This window comes from Suncus etruscus, chromosome 4, assembly GCF_024139225.1.
Source record: "Suncus etruscus isolate mSunEtr1 chromosome 4, mSunEtr1.pri.cur, whole genome shotgun sequence".
NCBI classification, from domain to species: Eukaryota; Metazoa; Chordata; class Mammalia; order Eulipotyphla; family Soricidae; genus Suncus; species Suncus etruscus.
The window spans coordinates 166,994,429-167,021,077 of NC_064851.1; the positions used below are offsets into that span (position 1 = coordinate 166,994,429).

Consider the following 26,649-nt stretch of genomic DNA (forward strand, 5'->3'; position numbering starts at 1 on the left):
AGCGAGGAGTAGTGCAGTAGGTTCTGTGGAGAGAAATGGATATGAGATGAGATCTCTTTAGGCCATATGACAAAATTTTTAAAATGGTCTGTTCTTCAAATTTACATTTCTTTGACTTTTATGTTTCCTAGTGAACATGACTTTCCTTCTCTGTTTCTTCACTTTGTGGTATTGTTTGCTTATTATTCTTTTAAATATTGAACAAAATAGACTCCAAAGTACTGTAAATATATATTTCCTTCAGAAAACAATGTGCTCACTTAGCCAGCAGTTTAATATTCCACTGGCCTTCTCAATAGAATAAGCAAGACATTTGAAGGTAAATTTGTTTTACAAGGCATTTAAAGTTAATTCTGTGGGTTTTATAACCTGACGTGAATTGAAATCTTCCCCAGAAAAGCAGCAGAATTGTCAAAAATCTCAGCACTCACTGGATCTTGGAGCCAAACAAACTTAAGAACAAGACTCTGAGGAACACAAAGAACTAAAATTCAAGGAATCATGTGTCATTTTCCAGATTCATGAAGCATTGGCAGACAAAATTGTGATGTCCCACCTCATCCTATGCCTGAGGAGTGCTAACAGCATATAAATCATGTGTGTTTTCGTAGCCATGCAGCTATCCTGGCATGACGCTTTCTGTGTTTCAGATTTTCATTCTTGATGGCCTGTAATTTGGCTTGAGCTGCAAGCCTCTGGTGTTCCTCCAACATGTGGCTGAAAAATCGATGTAGCTGAAAGAACAGAAAGACCATTGGTCAGTGCAACCTAATTATTAGTTAGACAAAAGAAGACAAAGTTTGGGCTGTTTGGTCACACAAAGAGCCACAAACTGACTCATAAAGGGGTGATGACAGTTGGAATGAGAGAAAATATGAGGCTCCTAAATTGTGTATCCCAGGGAAGGTTGCGAATGAGGAGAGAGGACATAGGCTTCACCCTGACATATCATGGCTGCTTGTTATGACTTACTGAACTATTTTGGGGGCATTTTCCTTATTTTGTGGGCAGAGATAAAGAGAACTTCTATTATCTCAAAAGGAAGCTTGTAAGCTTTGAAGGCTATCAAAGCTGGTACATGCCATCCATTACTATTTATTTATTTGTAATGGGGCTGGGATGTGGTTCAGGAAGAGCCTTACAGGGCTGGGTTCAAGCCCCATCATTGACCCAAACCAAAAAACAGTGATTTAGCATTACATAGAATTATAAAACTTTCTACCCCAAAATTATGTTGTAAGCTGCTTTAATTTAAGTAAAAACTAAAATACAAATTAATTTGTAGAATAAGAGTTGTGGTATTAATTGTATCCCATCCCACTCAGTATACATCTTGTTACTCATTGGTTGGAAACATCTTTGAACCTTGGATTGGTATTCAGACCACCTAGGTGGTCTACCACCAGGTGGGAACCTGCAGGTGTGGTATGTGAAGGAATAAAAATTAATAGGAATTGTGAAATATGAAATGTGAACTAAAATAAAAAATGTCCTATGTTGGGAGACAGATAGACTCCTAGTTTTGATACCACAGTAGTATGAGAAAATGATTTATAGTGATGATTCCTATAGATGACCAGAAAAGAAATGGGGGAAATGTTGTAGTAGTTCTATAGTTTTAACAAGTAATAGTAAGTTCATAGTTTTTTTTTGTTTTTTTTTTTTTGGTTTTTGGTTTTTGGGCCACACCCGGTAACGCTCAGGGGTTACTCCTGGCTATGTGCTCAGAAGTTGCTCCTGGCTTGGGGGACCATATGGGACACCGGGGGATCGAACCGCGGTCCGTCCAAGGCTAGCGCAGGCAAGGCAGGCACCTTACCTTTAGCGCCACCGCCCGGCCCCGAAGTTCATAGTTTTATTAGATATAACCATGCTGTTAGCTTCTGCTTTCTAAGGTTCACTGTCCCAGGCACCTCTGGCTCAGAGAACTCCTGCAGTTAAGTAATAAAGCAATTCATTACCATTCCTAGGGCCCCCTCATTTAAAGGCTGTTGCAAGTCAGCCCCTGAAGAGGTTGACTGATGGAGGGATGGAGGATGAGGTCTTTCCCCTTCAGCTCGAAGCACGAGTCTGCCACCCTGTCTAGACCACGGTTCTGAGGTGAAACGGTGGGTAAACAGCTCGCAGACAGTCAGGCTTGTGGAAATATTAGCCTTATTCGGTGGACAAGACTGAAGTCCAAAGCCTCAGCATCAGTTCCTGCCCAAAGCCTCTCGCCTTCCACAGACCCTTGTTTTTATTCCCCAGAATCAGGTACCACCCAATGGTGGGATCAGATACCACCCAATGGTGGAAGCAGAATCAGGTACTACCCCAGGGTGGGGGCAGAATGCCAGGTCACACCCTAGGGTAGGGCACAATCACCAATCAGGTTAGGGTCAGTAACATAATAATCCCCTAAAATATTTACATACACAACAAAGACATCTGACATTGTCTTGCTGCTCCTAAGGTTACAGGCACCTCCACCTACCCCCTGCCCCCTCAGGCACCTAGCAGACAGGCAATAAAACAAAACTTCGAAGATAAGCGGCACCAGGGAAGGGGACTGTTTGGTGTGAATTAAAATTTATGTTTATGTAGACTTGTGGAATGTTTGAAATATCACCTTTTGTAGTTTTGTGTAGCTGACAAAAGATGTAATGGAATGATGTGAAGAGTATATAAGCTGCTTGAAAGCTTAGCTCAGGGCCCTCTCCAACCTAAGGGAGTAGGCCCTAGCATGCTAGTAATAAAGTCTGCTTGCCTGAGTCCAAGAGACTCCTGGTATTTCTCTAACCACTCACTTCTGAACAGAATGTTCCTTCCTAATAAATACTTCGAGTTTCAGAAAAACACTCTCTTGCATTTGTAGACTGCTCCTGAGCTTCTAGCTTCTTAGGAGTTGCAGGCTTACATGTTGGAACTCCTGGACCTGTTTCTCCCTCTTTAGTGTGTGTGTGTGTGTGTGTGTGTGTGTGTGTGTGTGTGTGTGTGTGTGTGTGAGTCTTGTAAGAATTTGAGAACATCTCAGAAGGAATAAGAGGGGTCTTGCTTCCAGATTTTCTTCACCAGAGTGCTAGGTATTTGAAGTGCATAGGACAGGAGAATCAATAGGTTGTTTTATTACCATACATAGTTCTGGTTTCTTTGAACCTATGGGGACATTATTTGCATAAGCAATAGGGAGCAGAATATCACATCCCTCACCCAGACACCTCCCAGCATATTAATTCAGAAGTTTTGTCTTTTTATTTGGGGGAACTGGGTTAATATGCCCAGAACCTATTCTCATCAAATGGCAATTCAATGTTCTAATCTGGTCCACCAAATGCCCATCAATAGCACAAAATTTGAGGTGCTTAGAAACTTAGTCGATGAACAGCTGAGACTGGGACACATTGAAACCTCTTTTTCTAATTGGAATTCACCAGTATTTTTAATTAAGAAAAAAAAAAGCCAGCAGGCAGCTGGAAACTTTTATCTGATTCAAGATCTGTAAATTCTCAAATGGTCTCAATAGGAAAGTTGCAGAATGACTTACCTTCACCAGTAGCCATTCCAAAAAACTGGCCTTTGATAGTAATTGACTTAAAAGACTTTTTTAAAACCATTTCTATATACCCCAAAGATAAAGAGCTTTTTCAGTTCCTTCTCTTAATAATAGGGCTCATATGCAGCAATTTTAATGGATAGTTTTGCCTTAGAATTTATCCACCATGTGTCAATATTTTGTTGATGCATTTTTATGTTTCACTTGTATAAAGTTTCCCCAATTATATTTGGTGCATTACATGAATGAGATTTTACTGTCAGCTCCAACTCACAAAGAATTGCAATATATTGGGGGCCAGAACAGTGGCACAGTGGTAGGGCATTTGCCTAGGACAAACCGTGGTTTGATCCTTCAGTGTCCCATGTGGTCCCTCAAGCGAGGAGCGAACATCACCAGATGTGACCCAAAAACCAAAAATAAAATAAAATAAAATAAAAATAAAAAAAAGAATTGCAATATATGGACAGACTATGGTCTGTTTCTCTACTGTTCTGAGTCCTGAACCTCTCCTGAGTGCACCGAGAAGGGCCCAGCAAAATCCCTCTCCATGTGTTTCCCAGGCTAAAAAGCCAAGGAAGACTGAGTCTGTGGGTTGTAAGAAAAATTGAAGACATTTTTGCAATGATCCTCAGAGACAAAGAAAGGAGGGCTGGTGAGTTGTGAGTGCAATTAGAGAAATAACTACACTGAGAACTATCATAACAATGTGAATGAATGAGGGAAGTGGAAAGCTTGTCTAGAGTACAGGTGAGGGTGGGGTGTGAAGGAGAGAGATTTGGGATATTGGTGGTGGGAATGTTGTACCGGTGAAGGGGGGTGTTCTTTACATGACTGAAACCCAAGTACAATCATATTTGTAATGAAGGTGTTCAAATAAGGATATTAATAAAAAAGAATTGTATTATATTTATGCATTTGTCATTAGCTTCTTGCAGGGTGCTGGTATAACAGCCACAGAAAATATCCAGGCTTTGCCTCCATTTCAATACTTGGGATTCATACTGGGACATACTTCACTGCATCTACGAAAGATCTCCATTTATCAGAAAAATCTAAGGACTCTTAATAACTTTCAAAAACTTTTAGATGATATAAATTGAATCCGTCCTTCCCTGGGACTTCCAAACTCAGAAATCAATAACATATTTACTACTTTGGAAGGAGATCCAGAGTTAAGTAGATCCAGGTGTTTAAATATAAAAGCCCAACAGAAATTGGAATTTTTCATGGAATAGTTCAAAAAGTTCTATCTTGCCAGGTTCATAACTAAAGAGAAGGTATGGCTTTTAATTTTTGCAACTCCTCATTTTCCTATGGCTACTACTGCTCAGTTGTAAAATGGGTTTATTTACACAATAAGCAACCTCACACATTTGTGCCTTATTTGTAACTGGTTGCTTCTCTATTGTCAAAGCAAGGCTCAGAAAAGTTTCTGTTAGGTTTTGATCTGAAATAATAGTGTTGTCAATTCCTAAAGAGGAAACAGAATGCATAATATCTCTCAGTGAACCCCTTCAATGAGCCTTATATGATTTTTTAGGAGAAATTTTCTCCCATTATCCTGCTGGAAAAGCCTGGAACTTTTTTAAGAGTAAGCATTTTGTGATATCTTCTATATTTTGCTCCTCCCCTCTACCTGACACCTCCATGCTTTGGATATGGGCTGACATCTGGAAAAGGTGGTATCACTGACCCTTCACTGGCTACAATAGTTCATAATATTAAAAGTCTGCTCCAGGAATGGAACTTGAAATTACTTTAAATTACTTACTAGTGCTTATTTCAGACACATGCAATATAGCAAGCAATTTAGCTTATGTGGTAGGATTATTTCCAGACGTAGTAACTGCCTCTTTAAATGCTCATAATCAGGGTTTGTTCAAGATTAGCTGCAGCAATTACAAGCACTTCTGCAAAAACGTTCTGAGCTAATTTTTATCACTCACATAAGAGCCCACTCTGGCCTCCCAGGGCCAATGGCTAAAGGGAATGAAATGGCTGATCATTTGGCCATGCCAATGTTTAAGTCATCTGCAGAAGAACATGCAACACTACTTACAAATGCCTGCCATTTGCATGCAACTATCATATACCATGGAGGCAAGCCAGACAAATAGTCAATACACATACCATTTGTGAACCCTTGAATAAAAGAACACATGTAGCCAAGGGTTATAGACTAATGAATTATGCCAAATGGATATTACACATGTTGACTTTTTTGTTTGTTTGTTTCTGGGTCATACCCAGCAGTGCTCAGGGACTCACTTGGCAATGATCAGGGATTACTCTTGGCTCCGTGCTCAGAAATCACTCCTGGCAGGCACAGAGGACCATATGGGATGCTGAGATTCGAACCACTGTCCTGGATTGGCTGTGTGCAAGGCAAACATCCTACTGCTGTGTTATCTCTCCAGCCCACATGTTGACATTAAAAAAATAAATCCTTTGTCCTTGAGGTGGTGGATACATATTTCCATCTCATATGAGAAGTTCCAATGACTTCTGAACGAGTTAAAGCAGTTTACACTTTCATGCTACAATGTTTTTCTGTTATGGGCGTCTCCAAATCCATAAAGATAGACAATGCCCTGCTTACATCAGTAAAACTTTTCAATCATTTTGTAAAGAATGGGAAATCAAACATATCACTGGCATTCCTATAATCTGCAGGGACAAGGCATAGTTAAAAGAGCTCACAGAACACTCAAAACTCAACTATTAAAATATAGAAAAAGAGGTATGCCACCCACAGGCATTATTAATATTATTTTCATTAACATTATTTTCCTTAACATTATTTTCACCAAGCTTCTTAAATTTACCCCAATGAGAACTTTATACTGCTACAAAAAAGACACGTTAACAATGTTCAAGTACAAAAAATAAGTAATTCATGTATATGAGAAAAAATGGATAATGAATGGATAGCTGGTAATCTCATTCAAGAAAAACAATATGCTATGTTTCTACAAATAGCAACCCTGCCAAGAAACTCTGGGTCCACTACACCTTGTCAGAAGCAGATTTTATTTTTTTGTTTTTTAATAATAATTTACTTAGCACTATGGTAACAGAAATGTATATAGTTGTGTTTCAGTCATAGAATATACACCACCCTTCACCAGTGCAATTTTCCCACCACCAAGCCCATTTCCCACTCCCCACCCCCTGCCTGTCTCTGGGACAGGCATTCTGAGAAGCAGGATATTTTTTTTTTCGGGCCACACCCATTTGATGCTCAGGGGTTACTCCTGGCGAAGCACTCCGAAATTGCCCCTGGCTTGGGGGGTTCATATGGGATGCCGGGGGATCAAACCGCGGTCACGATCTTTCCTTGGCTAGTGCTTGCAAGGCAGACACCTTACCTCTAGCGCCACCTCGCTGGCCACTACGTTGAATTTCTAATACAGTGTTCATTCTAATAATGTTTTAATAAATAGCTTAAATTTTTATTTTTCATGCTTGTATAATATAATATATATTTCACAGAGATCCTTTATTAAATATTTAAATAAGGATATTTATTAAATATCCCTACTTAGCTTTTTGCCTTTAGTTATTAACTTCTCACTAACCCCTTTCATATATGCTGCTGGTGGGAATACATACCTCCAGCCTGGTTCCTTATCCATAATGGGAAAAGGATGATGTCACCACTGCAAACTGTCCCCCGCTAATTGGAGAGTGGGGCTTAGGTCGCATCATTGGCGTGTGAACTACTCATGATCCTCTCCAGTGGCTCATTTTCATGAAGGCCTCTTGTTCTATATCATCGTCTGGCTGCTGATGCTGTTGGAGTCACTCAAGTCATTGGGCTGTGAGTCATTCTCTGCGAGCACACCGATATTGCTGGTGTGTTCTTGGCAATGCCTTTTTCCCACTTCACCATAAGATTATTGCTCACGACTGGTTTTGGTTTTTGAGAGATCCTTGTCTCTAGGATATTTCCGAATCTGTGACTGCTGTGAACCATTTTCTCAGACTCCACAAGACTACATAGCTGAATGAAGTTATGATCCAGAATTTATATACTCATCAGACAATTTCTTAAGACTTATAAGGGATATGTATATCTCCTTTGTATAATTCTTAAGTGTATTTCTTTAACATATATATTCTTTATTGTATATTTTATTATATACTTACAGCTTTCCCTTTTATTTAAATTTGCTAGTAGAAAAATAGTTAGAAGATAGTATAGATTGTACACTTGGAATTTTATGTTATTTATATAACTAGGTTATTGGGATTGTTTGGTTTGTTATTTTTTCTCTTTGGCCCAATAGCATTGATTTGCACAGTTCTTTTTGCATGGGCACATGCAAAATCTTAGATACTAAGAGGAGTTTTTATCCATTAGGGATGAGAATTCAGTAATTTCTGGTTACAGGGGACCTTCCACTCTGAACAGTTGCCATAGTGACTTGACTTAGATTTCAGTCATTCTTAGCATCAAGAAAAGCTCCAGGTTGGTTGGGAGAGACTCCCTCCTACCAGGACACTCCTTAGAAGATGAGAAGTCTAAAGCCACTTTCAGGTCCATCATATTGACTTGACCTTTACATTATTACATTAGCCAAGCCTGGGTATCCCTGACATGACAGAGAAACCATAAAGTGGATTGGCCTAGGAAAATTGGAGGTTGTTTAGAAATGACTGGAACTACCGTGGCACTTACTTGCCCTGGAGTGGGAAAACATGCAATGGCTTGCAAATTACATTTTCTGTAGGCAAATTTCCCTGCTTTGCCATCTAAAGGTAAGATGAAACCAAGAGATGCCTCAGGATATCCTGATTTCAACATAGGATAGTTGCTAACCCCAATATCTCCAATTACTGAAACCTGATAGTGAAAAAATGTGATTGAGGAAAACAGTGGGACCTCAAAGAAAGACTTTGGAGTTGGACAATGTGTCTGGGGTCTGCAATTGGTCTTATGGCAGGAGCTTCCTGAATAGGAACACTCTGTTTTTTAGGCCAAAAGATTTTTCTTTCTATTTTTCTTTTTTTTTAATTTTTTTATTTTGAATTATGAGAACAAAAGATGCAAAGAAAGAGGACAAGGTAAAGTTACAGTGGAAGGACAATCGCCCATAACATAATTCTCAGAAGAAGCCCCCTTGCTGATATCTTAACTTTGAACTTTCAGCCAAAGAACGTTAAGATAAAATAAAACAGAATCCATGTGCGATTATTTTGTCCCTCGTGTCCCCAGATTGTAGCACATTATAATATTTCTTAACAGCACACAAGGCAATCTAAAGCCATCAAACTTACATAACTCCTTTTTTTTTTTTTTGGTTTTTGGGCCACACCCGGCGGTGCTCAGGGGTTACTGCTGGCTGTCTGTTCAGAAGTAGCTCCTGGCAGGCACGGGGGACCATATGGGACGCCGGGATTCGAACCAACCACCTTTGGTCCTGGATCGGCTGCTTGCAAGGCAAACGCCACTGTGCTATCTCTCCGGGCCCCACATAACTCCTTTAACATTAGAGGCATAGTATTTTTTACATTTCCATGTACATGAATATTAGCTTAAGTTAACCTCAAATTTTAAGTGGGTGCGTTTTATTCTTTCTATTTTTCTAACTTTTACTGTGCCTCTGCAAAATTATGCCACCCCCTTTATTTTTTAGGGCTGTCCATCCTTCTCTTAGTAATTTCACTTTCCCTTGGGATGTGTATAACCTTATTTTAACTCTTATTGCTGTATTTTTTCTATAAAGTCAGTTAGGGGGATATGTGGGATTAATCAGACCCCATCTCACTCATTGGTTGGAAACATCTTCGAATGTAACACCTTGGATTGGTGTTTAATCCCAACTCTGGGTGTGATCTGTTCCTTCCTAAGAAATACCTCAGGTCTCAGGAAAATGCTTTCTTGCATTTCCAGACTTCTCACGGAGCTTCCTGCTTCATAGGAGCTTTCTGCTTATGTGTTGGAATTCCTGAACCACCTGTTTCTCACTCTATAGTGTGTGTGTGTGTGTGTGTGTGTGTGTGTGTGTGTGTGTGTGTGTGTGTGTGTGTGTGTGTGATTTCCTATATGAACATTTGCTTCCAAATATGCATCTCTCCAGTGTCCTGGCTTTGGAACATGAGGCCTAATTCTAGTAAGAGTATTTTGAGAATGGATTGGTTCACAAACTAAATTCCTTCACTGCTTCAGATTAATTGTTCAAATAGGGAACATTTGGTGCAAGACTGTGTGTAAGCCAAAACTGGCTTGATCATTTTTTTCTAAAAAAATTTTTGCATCAGCAGAGTAGAAGTCAGAACACATATGATGGTGAAAAAATAGCAAAGCATTTTCATCTCATGTACGATCACTTAAATCCCAATGCACTTGATAGGCCAGAGAGATGGTACAAGGATTAAGGCTTCTATGTAGCTAATCATTTAACATGAGGAATAGCCCGTGATAGGGTTATTAAGTTCAATTATGGTACCAGGATCTTGGAAAAATAAGTTAAAAACCTAGAAACAAAGGTCCTATTCTCTACTACTTGCTCTAACTTTCCCACAGCCTACACCATGGTCCTGCACCCAAGTTTATGAGCTTGTGATAGACAAGAGGAGCCAGGGGCCAGTCGGATGGCTAGTGACATGTCCCACCTGCTCAAGAGCATGAGTGAGGTCAGGCTGCAGCAGGAAGGAATCTAAAGACTAGAGCCAGAGTGCCAGTCTATGGAATGAGCTAAAAAAGTGAGAGAAGGAAAACAATTACTTTTATTTTTCTCTTTCATAAATCAGTTTGTGCTATCATATGAAATGACAAAGTAGAACAGTGGTACATGAGTACTTTTGTTGGTTTGTTTGTTTTAGGGTCATACCTGAGAGTTCTCAGTGCTTATTCCTGGCTCTGCACTCAGAAACACTCTTAGAAAGGCTTAGAGGACATAAGTATATCAAGTATCAAACCTAGATCAGCTGTGTACAAAATAAATGCCTTATCCTCTGTACTACTACCTACCTGTTGTGTCACCTGGATATATTTTTCACAAGGATAGTCATAGTATCAAAACTGTAATAACTTGCAGTCTCTCCATTTTTGCCTATTTCCCCCTTTAAACTTCAGTGATCACAGTTTAATTTTAATTAAGCATACAAAATTTATACAAATTTCATTCACTAAACAACTAGACACTATTGGGATCTGGAGATAAAAATAAACTGATGCCTTTGGGAACATACCAATTCAACATCAGTCTGGCTCCAAGATTGGGGTCCGGGGTGCTCTCTCTAAGTTCATTTCTATCAGAGAATTCCCGAGGATTCTATTTGGGCATCAGGCCCAAACTCAAACCCAAGATTCCTGGCACTGGACAAAAGTCACTGGTTTCTATCTCAATAACAACAGGTAACTGTTTGTTTTTAGTTGTTCAGGATTCAATTTCAGGTCTTCTGATCTGCTTGCTCAGGCAGTGTAATTAAACTTTTCTTTTTTGACTTTCCTTTTGGTGAAGGAGAAATACCCAACAGTGCTCAGGGTTACTCCTAGCAATGCTTGTGAGACCACTTGGTGATAGGGATTGAATTTAGTAGATCTCCTGCTTGCAAAACATATGCTCCAGCCTTTTTAAGATCTCTCACTTGCCCTACTTTCTGAATAACATATACCCCTTCTGATCATATGAAAATAGTTTCAGGCCATGGATTTTTAATTTGTACTCAGGTGTTTATTTTTTAAATACATATTATTTTTTGTAATACCAGGGATCAAACCAGGGTTTCATAAACACCAATCATGGACTCTATAACTGAACTACTTCCCTGCCTTTTAAATTTTAAAATCAGCTTTTTGGGGGGGGGTCACATCTGGCAGCATTCAGGGGTTACTCCTGACTCTATGCTCAGAAATCACTCCTGGCTCAGGGGACCATATGGGACACTGGGATTCGAACCACCGTCCTTCTGCATGCAAAGCAAACATTCTTTCTCCATGCTATCTCTCTGGCCCCTAAAATCAGTTTTATGGAATTTATATACAATAAACTGTAACCACTGAAGACATATAAGCTGATCATTTCAACCACTACATAGCACCTGAAACTGTAGCAAAATCAAAGTTCAGTATAACTCTCTGGTCCATGAAAGTCTCTTCCTGTCCTGGGCCAGTCTATCTCTGTCTAGGGAATTACTATATGACATCAATTTTATTTACTAAAACATATCTGCAAGAGATTGTCACGCTCAGCAAGATTATCTGAACATCCTTCTGTACCGGATGGAAGAGAGAACACAGGAGTTACAGTGCTCGCCTTGCAGAGGCCAGAGCAATACTATTGCAGGTAAAGTGTTTACCTTCCAAACAGCTGAATTGGGTTCAATTCTTGACATTCCCCCAAGTAACACCAGAAGTGACTTCTGAGTGCAGAGCTAGGAGTAACCCCTAAACATCGCTGGCTGTGCTCAACCCTTTCCTCCCAAGTGCTTACCTGTGTGCAACTGGCTCTAGGTTAGGTACCCAGTATGCTATCACTTACAGTCTTGTGAAAACTTCCAGGTGTGATCCCCGAGTACAAAGCCAGGAATAAACCCTGAGCTTTGCTAGGTATGTCCCCCAAGCAAAACAAAACAAATAGAGGGGATTCATTCACACCGGTGCCATGGAAAGAGATTCATTCTAAGTGAAGTGAGTCAGAAGAAAAAGATGATCCCTAAAATATCTCACTTCACAGCAGATACAAAAGAAACAAAGGAGAAAGGATGATCTCCATGGAAACAAACTCTGAGACAGGACAAGGGAACATCTGCCAAAGGATCTACCAAAGGTGGGAAAAGACAGGGCTGTTGGGAGAAGTGGCATTCATTTTTTTTAATTTGGGGAGCTTGGGGAACCACACCCCATGGTGCTCAGGGCTTACTCCTGGTTCAATGATCAGGAATCATGCTCAGCAGGGTTGGGGACAACATGCACTGCTGGGATGGAACTCAAGTCAGCTGTCTGCAAGGCCAGTGCCATCCCTATGGTGCTCTATTCCACCATTGCAAGTTTCAAACAGTGATATCTTGTAAACCCCTTTACCAAATTAAAAAATAAAAGCTATGCATGTGGTTTCCTTTTTTGCTATAGATTAGTATTGTACTATGTGACTAGATTACTTTTTTCTTACTTGTTTACCTTTAGACATCTGTATGGCTTCTTTTTGGGGGTAAGGGAAATAATGCAGCTATACAGGTCTGCCTACAACTATCTGTATGAACCTAGGCTTTAATTTAACATAAATAAAAAATTGAAGTTTGTACTTTTAGGTCATGTGTCTAACATCTTAGAAGACAGCCAGTTCCTCTGAACACAGCCTGCTATAGCCCTTGTGGCCTAATAGGACTCTTCTCCCCTTTATAAAAAATAGCCAAAAACCCCAAACTAAACTATTTTCCTTTTTGTGTGTGTGTTTTGTTTGTTTTGGGGGCACACCCAGTGGTGTTCAGGGGTTACTCCTGGCTATGCGCTCAGAAATTGCTCCTGGCTTGAGGGACCATATAGGATGCCGGGGATCAAACTGAGGTCTATCCTTGATCAGCTGCGTGAAAGGCAAATACCCTACCACTGTGCTATTGCTCCGGCCCCATAAACTAGACTATTTTCTAAAACACTTGTTCCACTGTTACATTCACATAAACAGGATGGGAGAGTTCTAGATGCTTCACTTCGATGTACTGGATATTGTAGATTTCTCTACTTTGAACCATTCTACTGCATGTGGAAACACTGCATCTTTATATTCATGTTTATTTGGGGAGGGCAGAAGTGGGGAGTTCTCAAATTGTGCTCTTCATACTCTAAACAGGCCAGAGGCTTAAAGATCAGGACTATGGTACTGCATAAGCCTTGTGGAGCCAGAGTTACCTGGGCAGTGCTCAGGCCTCCAGGCTATAGTGATGCACAGGAGATCGTGCAGCACCGGGGACTGAATCAGGTCAGTACCCTAACCCTGGTACTGTTTCGCTGGCTTCTGTATTTATTCTTGAGTGTGTGTGTGTGTGTGTGTGTGTGTGTGTATGTGTGTATACATACATATGTATTTATATATATGTGTGTGTGTGTAAACACTGCTTTTGTCCCTCTGTGTACATTCTGCTTATAGTACTCACTTATTTCTTTCCACAACTATTCACTCTTGTCAGAACATCTTTGGCTTGGGAATCAGGGAACCACGCCTGAACACATGATCAGCACTAGGCCAAATCAGATCATTGAAGTCTCCCTGGACCTGGTCACTGGTTCAATAGAACCAGAGTCTTCCCAACCTGGACTTAAAGATGGGATTAAAAAAAAAAAAAAAAACCTTCTTTTTTAATGATGCCTGCATATGAAGAAAGTGTCTAGAAGAAATTCAGCCCAAAGAAAAGTAAGACCTGGACATGATAAACCCAGCAAAAAGTCCTAGCTATCACTATGATTAAAATATGGCTCAGGCAGAGAGCATTTTATCTGCATGGGCTCACCCACATTCAATCCCACGCACCCCATGTGGTCACTCAACCCTGTCCATGATACAGGATGAGCTACTACTACTACTACTACTACTACTACTACTACTACTACTACTACTACTACTACTGATACGCTATTTGTTGTGGCTCCAAACACAATAAAACAAAACTAAAAACACAGCTCAGGGAGCTGAGATAGTCTCATGAGGTGACACTACCTGTGGGAATTCCTTTAATCTGATACAACTGAGATCTTGAAGATCTTGAGATCATGAAGAAGAATGTGCTGCAAATGAGATAACTAAAAAATTCCTGTAATTGGTGGTTAGAGCAGGGACTTCAAGAATGAATGGGAATTATTCAGTGAATGACAGAAATGGAGAGGGTAACCCTAAAAGCAGGTGGCACATTTATGAGCTGTATAAAATATGAAACAATATGCTAGTTCAAGAAAGACAGTCAATGGAAGAAATGGGAAAGTGACAGGAGGCGTCTGTCTCAGCCACAGTGGTGAGTTGCACTAAGCAGCTAGAGAGGAAGGTGGGGCATCCTCGGAGGGGCTCCATAATGAAGAGTTGTTACATGTTCTTCTACAGATTATGAAGAGCTTTGGAGTCCTATTTGGGAGAGAAGGGTAGAAGAGCCTCACAACAAAAAGCCAATTGGGGGTACAACATCTGGTGATTGTATACAGCACCCATGGGAGACCAAGGTATAAGGATTCAAATAAGCATATTGTCTTTCCTTTCAACAACTCCAAAGTCCAAATGTGACTTCCTGAGAATCATCATGATTAATAAGCTACAAAACTTACCTCTGTTATCTGTGACTCTGTAGTGAGGGTTTGCCCGAGGACAGACATTAGGTTCACCAGTAACTGTGATCCATACCTGCAAAACAAGATGATAATCAGGGCAGGGAATATTTATTTACCCAGATAAAGGTATATTTTATATGGTAAATAAAATGGTAATTTAAACCATGGCTAATTTCTATCACTCAAAGTGATGACAAAACATTAGTATGAACTAGTCCAGCCACTTTTCTTACTTAACTATACAGGGCCCACTCTTGGCAGAGATCGGCACAGCAGTGCTGGGCCTAAGACTCTGTACAGCCAAGAATATAGATAGAACCCTGGAGCTATTTTCCCAGTCTTAGCTTCAACTGAAGCCAGATAGTTCTTTTCTTGGGCGGGGCCACACCTTATGATGCTCAGGGGTTACTCCTGGTTATGCACTAAGAAATCACTCCTGGCTGGGGGACCATATGGAACACCAGGGAATCGAACCTTGGTCCGCTCTAGGCCAGCCGCATGCAAGGCAAACACCCTACTGATGTGTCACCGCTTCGGCCTGAAGCAAAATAGTTCTTCTAAATTTGTTATTTATTATTATTATTTTCTTTTTTTGAGTAACACCTGGCAGCACTCGGGTTACATCTGGCTCTATGCTCAGAAATCACTCCTGGCAGGCTCGGGGGACCATATGGGATGCCAGGATTTGAACCACCGTCCTTCTGCATGCAAGGCAAACGCCCTACCTCCATGCTATCTCTCTGGCCCCAAAACTACATTTAAGTTTTAAATGTAAATGTATTATGGTCAACTATGTCAACTATGTGACACATGCTCTTTAAATAAAGTTTAAAAAATAAAACAAAAAAAAACTGAGTTTTTTCTCAAAACAAAACCCATATATTTATATGTGAAGTTGTTCCCCCAAAATAAAAAGCCAAGTACTTAAATCTTTTTTTTTGGGGGGGGGCACACCCGGTGACACTCAGGGGTTACTCCTGGCTATGCGCTCAGAAATTGCTCCTGGTTTGGGGGACCATATGGAACTCCGAGGGATAGAACCGCGGTCTGTCCTAGGCTAGCGCCAGCAAGCTAGTGCCTTACCAATTCCATGTCACTGCTCTGGTCCCTACATTTAAGAAGAGATGTTAGTTTAGATATCATAGAATTCAAATAAAAGGCCAAATAAGCAAGATCTATCTGCCTTACTGGTACGAGGCCTGAAGTTGGATCTTCAGTGCTGCCCTGAAGGCTGAGTGTGATCCAGGAACCACAGTTCTTGATAATGCCCAGTATCATGAAGCATGATCAAGTATTTGCAAAACTCCCAGCCAAGTAGGCAATCCCTGCTGAGTACCATAACCAACTGTGGGACTCTTTGAACATTAAATGATGGCCAATGCAAACAGACCAAGGGAGTTAGCCTACAGACCTAAATTTGCTATGTGGGAGGTTAGGGCAGGGGTAAGAGGGGAACTTGAGATGTGGTGGAGGACTGTTGGCACTTCAGTAGTGAGTATGGTATAGCGACACTATTTTCTGAAACATTGCTATAAACACTATTGTAATTCAGGATCCATAAATAAATACTTAAAAAGAAAATAAAGTCATGAAGCATCTCCATGGACAAACAGCAGATACATACCAGCCCAAAGCATTGTTGTAAAGAGAACATAAAGACTTTGGAAGCATTAAAAGAAGAGAGAAAATAGAGTTAATACATTAGAATGAAGAAGAAATGACTCAATTGCCTTGATAGTGAACACACAAAAGATTTACTTTAAAGATGCCTATTTGCAATTAAAAAACTACCAACTGGGACTGAGCAATAGTACAGTGGGTAGGATTGTTTGTCTTGCAAATGGCTGACAGCAGGTTCTATCCCCAGATCTCCCTATAGTTTCCTGAGCTTACCAGGAGTAATCCCTGAGCACAGAGCCAGGAGCAACCCCTGAACACCATTGGGTATGACTCCAAAACAAAAAACAAATGAAAATCTACAAACAGAGATTAGTATAATATATGCAGAGTTGAGCAAAACAACAGTTCTGCTTCCCAGATACAAGGTAATTTTATGTATAGACTACAGAGAATACAGGCATGCAAAGCCATTTCTATGGGAAAAGAGAGAAAACTTTTTTATTTTCATTGTAAAGATCTAATCATGGTCTATGATATGACTCAAAAAATTTAGTAAAAACTTGCAAAGAGGACTAAAGATATAGTATAATGAGTAAGACATTTATTTGTCTTGCATGTGATAGACCCAGATTAGATCCCAGGCACCCCATAGGGTTCCCCAAGTACAACCAGCAGTAATTCCTGAGTGCAGAGCCAGGAGTAGCCCCTGAGCTCTGAGTGTGAACCCATTTTTTTTTTTTGCAAAGACCCACGTTGGTTCCAACTTGTAAACAGCCCAGATGCCACAGTAAGAAGGTTGCCTGCCACAAGTTTGGAGGTTGTTGTTGGTGGTGGGGGGGGGGTAGTGCAATAAGGGTAGTGCAATAAGGACAGAGAAGGACCCACTAACTTGAAAATGATCATGCCATACAAGAACTGGGAGCTTGGGGGTGGTGAGAGAGAGGGAGGGAGAGAAAAGTGTTTGCCATAAAGGCATGTTGGAGAGGAAAATTGGGAATGCTGGTGGCATGAAAGGATGGGTATTGGGGTACACTGTATGACAGACACTCAACCATCAACAACTCCGTAACTATGTACCTCAAGGTAATTCAGTGAAAAAATTAATAAATTATGCAGCCCAGAAAACATGGTAACTGTCTGCTAAAAGTATAGATTTCTTCTAGATTGAGGGGAGGAGTTTCTGTAAGAGGAGAGGTAAAAAAGATTCGGAAAGTTTAAAATTTGGAAGCAAATACAGGGAGGAGCATCATTGCCAAATGAAATGAACTCATGAAAGTGGTCACCTATTAGACACCTACCCTAGCCCTCCGCTCCCCAGAGACTGCAAAGGAAACTATACTCAAGACTTACTCCTAGCGTCGCACTCAGGAATTACTCCTGGAAGTGCATGAGGGACCATGCGTGAGGGATGCAGGGAATTGAATCCAGGATGGCTGCATGCAAGAAAAAAGCCATACCCACTGTACTATCACTTTGACCCAAAGAAAGGTTTTTTGATGATTGATTGATGATTGATTTCACTTGTTAAGCCAGCAGTCTATAAAAAAAATAACTGAACAGATATTGTAAACAAACAATTTTCCACCACTGTTCAAAGGCATTTAAAATAACACAGACAAGATTTAAGTGTACACCAGTCCAGTTACCCTTTGAAGAGTGGGGAAAAGTCAATACGAGGGTTGGCCCAGGGAGGTGCATACATAGTCCCCTCCTTTTTATCTCACTTCACCCCGCCCCCTCAGCTCTTCTTGTACCAGGCCCAGTTCTTCTGGCAAACAAGGCCATGGAGCAAGCCTGGGTACGCAGAAGACATCAGCCTGGAAGCAGTGACAGGCCTGGTAATGGACACACACACAAAACCACCACCACCACCACCACCACCAACAACAACAACGCTTGGGGGAGGCACCCAAGTAACATCTGGACACTCTTTCTTGTGTTCCAATTCACAAAAGCACAGAAATGAAAGGAGTAAAAGGTTTTATAACCAAAAACTTTTAGGCAGGATACTAGGATTTGGAGAAGAAACCCAGTGTTTGCTGAAGAGGAGGGTAAGTTCATTTTGGGCCAATTTAGATTGGGATGGATCAAATCTTATGTTCTACTTGCAATTAAATCAGGGTTTTCCTGTAGGCCATGAAGCCTACCTTGTTCTAAAAATGCCAGAAGCAACTTAACAAAGAGTAAGTATCCAAATCTTCATTCTGTGGCACACAACAGAGTCATGAGTCACCAAACTCTATGGCTTTCTCTCTGTCCACATGCTCTGACAAAGGATCTTCTTCAGCTTTAGGCACACATCAATGGTTCTGTAAACTTAAAGGTGTCTTTATGGTCAGTGGAGTTTCCCTGCTTAGGATCAGTCCTCAAATGATCCAAATTATGGACTAGTCCCAAGTCAGCCTCTTGTTCATGTGGAAGGTTACTTCTCCGTGTTAAACATTCATCTCTCAAGCAAGCCTCCTTCCTCCTCATCTCTTCCACTGCCCTCCACAACAAGTGTTGTGCCCCACCACCTCATCTTTATATCTCCTGATGAGTAAAAATGAAGACACCATTGATGCTGCTTAAATTGAGAGGATTTTTTCTGTGATTTGCTCCATGTCTCTAAGTTGCCATGGTGCTGTGAGACGTGTAAAGGAAGTAGACTGGGTGTGTGGTGAGGAGGAATCTGAGTGCTTCCAGTAAGCGGGAGGTTGGGGATGGGGTGGGGGGTATTTTCAGTGACGGCAATGTTCTGACCTGCGAAGTGAGGGAGCGGCAAGTCACAGTACAGACTGAAGAGCAGGGCTGATACAACCAAGGAACTAAATTTGACATTTTATCAAAATAAAACCTCCACATAAATAAAGAAGCAGTGTGTTCTATTGTATTTTATTAAGCATCAATGATAATAAAGGTTATCTTTTTATTTGTTTTGGGCCTTACTGGCAGTGCTCTCTGAGATCTCTGGAATGATGTGACGCTAGTTATAAAATTCAGAGCCCTGTGAGTAATTTTTTGATCTTCTTGTCTACCGCTTCTACATCAAACTCGTCATGCGTTGCCTGGGAGGGGCGGTGAAGGGCACAGATTTCCTGTCCTGTTTGGGGAGGTTCTAATTTTAAAGGGGAAGATGGAATTGTGAGCTTTGAGTTATAATAAACGTTCGGGTGATTCCAGAGCTCTGAGACATTAGACAGGTGCTGGCCTGACCTGAGGTTTACCCGAGTGTGGACAGTCCAGAACTGACAGACACCAAATCATCTCCACCGTGCTGATTTTCACACACATATACCACTGTCCAGTGTGTTAATGCAGAGCCTGGGGAGTAAGAGGCCATTTCTCAGGGTACAGAGAGGTTCAGAAAGAGAAGAAAAGGGGTTCACTTGTATTGGCCAAATCATGACATATTTCCTAAAGCTGCTGCTCTCTCAACATTTAATTCCAGTCGATGGTTCAACAGGAAGATCTGAAAGCAAACAGCCAAGGACTGTAGTTGAAGTGAATGGCTTTGAATAGTAAGAGGGAAGGTGGCGTTGTAGATCAGGCAAAACCAGTAAAGCAGACAAGGGGTCTAGGAAACAGCATTTGCCACAAACTCCAGGGAGTGTCAACAAAAATTAGCAAACCCTTTGAGTATGGAGTCTGAAAATTCATGGAACAAGGGGAATTATATGCTTAATTCTGATTTATAGCCCAATCCCTAAATTCCCAGGAGGAAATACGGTTTGTTCAGAAGAACTGGAAAACACCAGTTACACCCAAGCTCTTTAGGATCCCAGGAGGTGCAAGTTCTCTGACATAACAAATCTAGAGAACAGAAAAAAATGGCACTTCACACAGAAGATTGATGCTACACATTTAAATGTTCTGATTTATAAACACTTTTGTGTGTGTGTGTTTTAAAGGTTTTCAGTAAAAGTCTACAAAAGGAAAATATTCATTATTTTGCTCTAGAAGAAAAACTATCAGCTTCCTGCCTGCCTGCCTGCTTGCTCTCAGGGACCACTCTGGTGGTGTTCAAGGACTCTTACGCATTGTTCTTCTTTTTTGTTTTTTTGTTTTTTTGACAACTCCTGGCTCTGCTCTCAGAAATCACTCCTGGTTTGGGGGACCATATTGGATGCCAGGGGATCGAATTGCAGTCCATCTTAGGCTAGAGTGGGCAAGGCAGACGCCTTACCGCTTGTGCCACTGCTCTGGCCCTTCATATGCATTGTTATAATTCAAATTAGGGTTATTCCTTGCAAAGCAGTTCTTTAACCACTGCATTAAGTTTCTTAAATGTTTATATTCTAACTTACACTTACTCTTCTAAGGTGGCAAACTTATCTACAAAATGAAGTTTCAACTTTATATTACAGGTTTATGGATCTGAAATACATCTTTTAACTGCTTTCTAATTGCCACTTTCTAGCTGCTAACTAATGTGTATGAATACTTAAGAATGTATGGTTAGAAGTCAACAACCAAAAAATCAAGAGATCCAAACTATAACAATCTAAACTTAAAATGGTGTGTTATGGCAGGACAGGGGGCAAAGGGTGGTGGTAGAGGATGCACGCTGGGAACATTGGTGAAAAGAAGTTGACAGTGGTAGTAGAATTGGTTCTGATTCATTGTATGTTGGAAGTCCAACTATGAAGGACTGTAATCACAGTGGTTTCAACAAAAAAAAAGAAAGAAGAAAAAGAACATATGGTTAAATTGAAATGGCATGCTACTGTGTGCATTTTACTTAGCAGAGAAATCAAGCGTATATATTCAGAGTTTTTGGGGGAGATGGTGGTGGATCACACCTGTTGGTGCTTAGCGGCTACTCCTAGCTCTATGCTTAGAAGTTGCTCTCCGTGCTGCTCAGGGGTCATGCAGTACCAGGAATCAAACCCAGGTCAGCTCTATCCAAGATAAGTAGTTTAACACCTGTATTATCTCTTTGATCTGCAGATATAATCTTTATTTTGCGGGGGCACACTCAGTGATGCTCAGGGGTTACTCCTAACTATGCGCTCAGAAATTGCTCCTGGCTTGGAGGACCATCTGGGACGCTGGGGGATCGAATCATGGTCTATCCTAGGTCAGCCTCGTGCAGCCTTACCACTGCGCCACTGCTCCAGCCTCATAATCTTAACAAGAAATATTGTGAATTTATGGAAGCCAGACATATAAAAGGAATTCAGCAAACAAAAGAAAAACAAAACAAAACAAAAAAAGAAAATAAAGCAAACAAAACACCTAAATGTTGGTGGTTTTAAAATATATATATATACACATTGATACATCCAATAAAAGAAATGAATAATATATATAATCATACTAAAATGCAAACATGTTTTAATCTGGACTTCTAAATAGGCTTATAATGAATACAATAGGAATAATAAGGTTGATAAGTATCCTTTGAAATCTATTTTCATTCAGAAAGCCAAAACTAAGGATAGGTGATATCTTTCAGAATTCAGCTAGTTGGTAGTGAGACTAAATGCTGAAGAAAAAAAAATCAGTACTTTTCTAGTTAATGCAAAGAACTTTGGAACCTAAATGGAAGAGAGGTCTTATGTTTCTTTCTTACCTTTCACTCACAACTTGCCAATGGTCAACTAAAAAGTCCTTTACAATGTAGCGGCCAACTTCAGATACTGCCACAGCTTCCATTACATTTGTTTCATTAAGATCGAATGAAGAAGTCGTGATGGCATACTGCAGATACCTGCAAAGGTACATTTTGCAAAAACACAAATATGCCAAAAAAGAATCCAATATAGTCTATTTAAATAAATTAATTCAAATCTCAAAGGGTCCTAAGACAGCTAAGAATTGACACCCACGTTACTACCTCCTGTTTCCTCTACCAGAAACTTTATTTTCTGTTTATTTGTTTGTGAGTCACATGGACCTCACACTCAGGGATCACTCTTGGAGGAAGTTGGGGGCCATATACAGTGCCAAGGATTGAACTTTGGTCAGCCGTGTGCATGGCAAGCACCCTGCCTGCTGTACTATCTGGCCTATTCCACCACAAATTTTCAAGGCAAGTTCTAATAATCACCTTTTAAGTGTTCGTGGATCTCTACTGCAGCCCATGGCATAAGCATATTGCATCTTTTCCTCTTCCTCTGTTTCATTTTTGTAGACATTTAACAGAAAGTCCCACTCTTTATCATTTCCCAAGGCAATGCCATAACATAAAATCACATTTTTAATTGGTTCAGGTATTCTGTAAGCCAAAACATGCAATGACATTTCTCATAGTAGTTGATAAATGTTAATCTACATTTGCATTCCACATAAATTCTAATTGCACTTGAAATTCTAAGATATAAAGGTCAAAAGTAGGAATCTAGAAAGGCAGTTGTGGAAACTTCCTCTAGATTTGTTAATAGCATGAGAAAGGGTCATTAAATTAGGTGAAAATCTAGAATGGTTTAGGGAAGAAGTAAATTAGTACAGTACAAGTCGTATATGTGTATAATTATGTCTATAATTCATTTTGTTTTTATAATTATCACATTCCCTAAGTGTCAGGTCTAGATGCTTTATTAGAAGCAATAAAATAAAAACCAAAAGAGAGGGCCTTAGACTTGACTCTCATTAGTAATCAAATGCGCAAAGAGGACTTTTCAGCAGTGATATATATCATAACAGTTATCACATATGACAACATACAAGAGTCCAAGTAAGCACAAGAACTTAGGGAATGTGAGGTTCTGGGAGACAATTTATGATATATATTACAATATCATTGTTATGAACAGTCCTACATTAGACAATAGAATATCTGGGGAAAAAACAGGATGTAGGAGAAAGATTACCAAGTGAAAACAAAACAATCACTCAGAATGAGATCATTGAAAAGGTAGACAAATGGTGGTACTGAAATAGGACAAAAACAAGTGCAGTTACAACATCCTTCTTACGCATCTTCTGGATGTGCCATCCATTTTCTAAAGAGTTCTCTTGATATCTGAAGACAGTCTTCAACGCCCAACCAACACACAGTTAAGAAAAGTTTTTCCAAATATAATCTTGAAGGAAAATTCAAAGAAAACATTTTATTTTGCATGACGACATTTATTTTTCAGCTCTCTAGAATAAGTGTTTCATAAAAGTGATACATATTAAAAAACACCCTTCCAGTAACATAGGGATTGTGTAAAAATTAGCTTTTGTGGATGGCAAAAGTAAGGTGCAGAAAAAGATATACAGAGTTCTCAGGTACCACATAAACTCCTAAGGTTGGTGTTTTTAGAAAGTTTTTTGAAAGTTAAAAATAAATTAATGCCATCTTTCTTCTCCCTGAAACACACATAATGTACATACATTCCACATCTGTTATCGATTTATTTTTCTTCCCCTTTGCAATATTTGCTTCATGGGTTTAAAAAGTAACTTCAGAGAATCTGATATCAAACTTATTTTTAAAGTTCTTTCTTCATACATGGAAATAAGAAGAAACTATTTTTTATTTCCCTTATCAATGCTCCTTTTCTTCCCCATTTCTTCCTCTACTCCTACAGGCTTATAACAGAGATATTCAGAAAAAGAGGGGCCTTTTTGTTGCCTTTTTTATAATAAAGAACAATAATAAATCCTGATGAGCAGTGCCTTGAGGGGTCTTTCCCTACATTCTGAGTTTACACAGGGGTAAAGAAATTCAAACTTTACAGAAGGTTCCAGAAAATGCAAGTGCCAAATCTCCATTGCTTTAACTTTATAACAACGGAATGTTCAAGGGTGGAGGTCCTGTGAGAGAGTACTCTGGCACTGACTTATCATCACACTCTTCCCTGTGAGAGAGTTCTGGGCATTCACTTATCATTGCTCTCTTCCCACCCATAACAAGTTGGCTGCAGCAACATGTAGTTTTCTGGATGTTCTGTCTACTTCTCACTCTCCATGTTCACAGAAAAGAGGACTGGTCCTGGGATGCCACAACAACTGGTAACTTCAGTGGCAAATATGGCTAGTTAATACAATATTCATGTTAATACATACACATTGCTTGCCCAAGCACGCCACTCACTTTCCATTCATGCACACAACTTCCTACCCACTTTGCATCTAGCTCTTTCCCTCTTCCACCAACTTTCTAATCAATGTTCCGCCTTCCTGTCACATTTCTTCTGACTAAAATCTCTCATCTTCAAAGAACACTTTCTTTACTTCATGATTTTTGTTTGAACTAATCTTGCCTTGAGGTTGATTGGAGGTGTTGTGGGTTATTAATTATCTCCCTAAATCTCAATGCCCAACTTACACATATATAAACCTTGGGTCAAAGAGCGGCCAGTGGTATTCAGTACTGCTTTAACTTTCACCTCCTTCCCAATGTATCGTAACAGCAGGCTTCAGTTCTCAGAAAACTATGAGTGAGTTCTCAGAAAACTATGAGTGAAAATCATTTGTAATACTTAGGGTCAAGCCAAAATGACATATATTTCAGACTCCCACAAAATAGTTGCATTGTGGTAGGATTTCTAATACCAATAATATAAAAAAAAAATTGTCTCCTGTGGTCTTTCCAGACCCTTCAAGTCATTAGTGTAGAATGACTTTACTTTACATAAGCCTTAATCAATAATAAGACACACTTACAGCTTCAACCAATATCCAAACATTTTAGAATATAGAGCTCTAGGTTCTGATGTATACCTGTATTTGCTTTGCAGATAAAGACCCTAAACCATTCATTCCTTTTAGAATACATATAGTGAACCAACACCCAAAGCCATAGTTCTGCAGCAGCATACAAAAATATCTCAAGGAATAGTAGGTATTGGAATATTTTTTATGTAACAGTAACTTAGTTGTTAACATGAATTATCTTATTCAACTGCTCAAGAAATACTTACAGAGCAAAGTAGTCATCTTTCAGAATTGAAACATTTTCACGAATTGTGGTTGAATATTTACTCCATATTAAAGTAAGTCTCTTTAGTAGATATTTCTATGAACAACAATTAAAACATACCTTATGGTTAAAAACACTGAATTTATATCTATTACTTTTAAATAATCCATTAATAAAATATGATATATTTCTTTAAAAATAATCTATACATTAAAAAAATAATCTATAAATTGCTAAATGATTTTTTAGCTTCTTGTTCCCAAGCAATAAATAACATAACTTTGCATACCCTGTGCCATATAGTAAGAATTCAATAGGAATCAACAGTTATCCTTTAATATCACCCAAACATTTCCTGTCATCTTCGATATAAAAATGTGAAGATATAAAACCATTAAACATTCTTTCTTAAAACTTTTATGTTTAGAATATCTATCTCCAAGAATATGATTTATGTGTTCAAAAGTTTATGGCCTTAATCTGGACTCTTTTTGAATGATCAGCTGGCAAATAATAGGATTATAGAAGTCATACATTTACCAGTTCATTTTTAAGGAATGTAGTAGTCATATTTATTATTTTGGGAATCTATAATCTTATTATAGATTATTTTTCTATTATACAGTGTTCTAAGTTAAACTTAAAAAAAATTAATTTAAGGGCCCGGAGAGATAGCACAGCGGTGTTTGCCTTGCAAGCAGCTGATCCAGGACCTAGGTGGTTGGTTCAAATCCCGGTGTCCCATAGGGTCCCCCGTGCCTGCCAGGAGCTATTTCTGAGCAGACAGCCAGGAGTAACCCCTGAGCATCACCGGGTGTGACCCAAAAACCAAAAAAAAAAAATTTAATTTAAGCCATTGTGATTTACAGAGTGATTCATAGTTGGGTTTTATACAAGCAATGTTTCAGGCCTCATCCTAACACCAGTGTCACTCTCCTTCCACTAATATCCCAGAGCCCATCCTATGCCGCCTCCTGCCCCAGCCTGCCAGCGTAACAGGCCCTTTTTAAAGACCAATTCATTTTTAAGAAGAAAAATTATATGCTATTTCATAAAATTCTTCAAAAACAAGTTTTCACTTCTTTATGCAAAATCAGCCATTAAATACTATCTGTCACCTCAATCCCACAAACAATTGCATGCCTCACTCTGTTCATCAGGATTCCCAGAGTCAAGCATTTTGGATACTGATGAAAAAAAATCTGGAGTTTGGGAGCTCAAGTACTAATACAGTGGGCAGGGTGCTTGCACTGCACGAGGCTGACCTGAGTTAGATCTCTAGCACCCAATGTGGTCCCCCAAGCTTGCCAGGCGTGATTCCTGAGAATACAGCCAGGAGTAAGCAATGAGCATTTGCCTGATGTGGCTGCAAAACAAAACAAAACAAAACAAAACAAACTA

The 26,649-nt window shown here is 39.7% G+C and overlaps 1 protein-coding gene across 1 annotated transcript in view; it reads right to left on the reverse strand.

Annotated features, from left to right (window-relative positions):
- Window positions 1-593: 593 nt before the first annotated feature.
- LVRN (laeverin) overlaps window positions 594-26,649 on the reverse strand; it is a 77,938-nt gene continuing 51,882 nt past the window's right edge. Inside the window, exons 16-21 of the mRNA XM_049772738.1 lie at window positions 25,250-25,344; window positions 23,315-23,422; window positions 22,447-22,614; window positions 21,970-22,107; window positions 14,793-14,868; window positions 594-734 (exon numbers count right to left, since the gene is read on the reverse strand). Coding sequence (XP_049628695.1) covers window positions 594-734; window positions 14,793-14,868; window positions 21,970-22,107; window positions 22,447-22,614; window positions 23,315-23,422; window positions 25,250-25,344 — 726 coding nt within the window. The remainder of the gene's footprint in view (window positions 735-14,792; window positions 14,869-21,969; window positions 22,108-22,446; window positions 22,615-23,314; window positions 23,423-25,249; window positions 25,345-26,649) is intronic.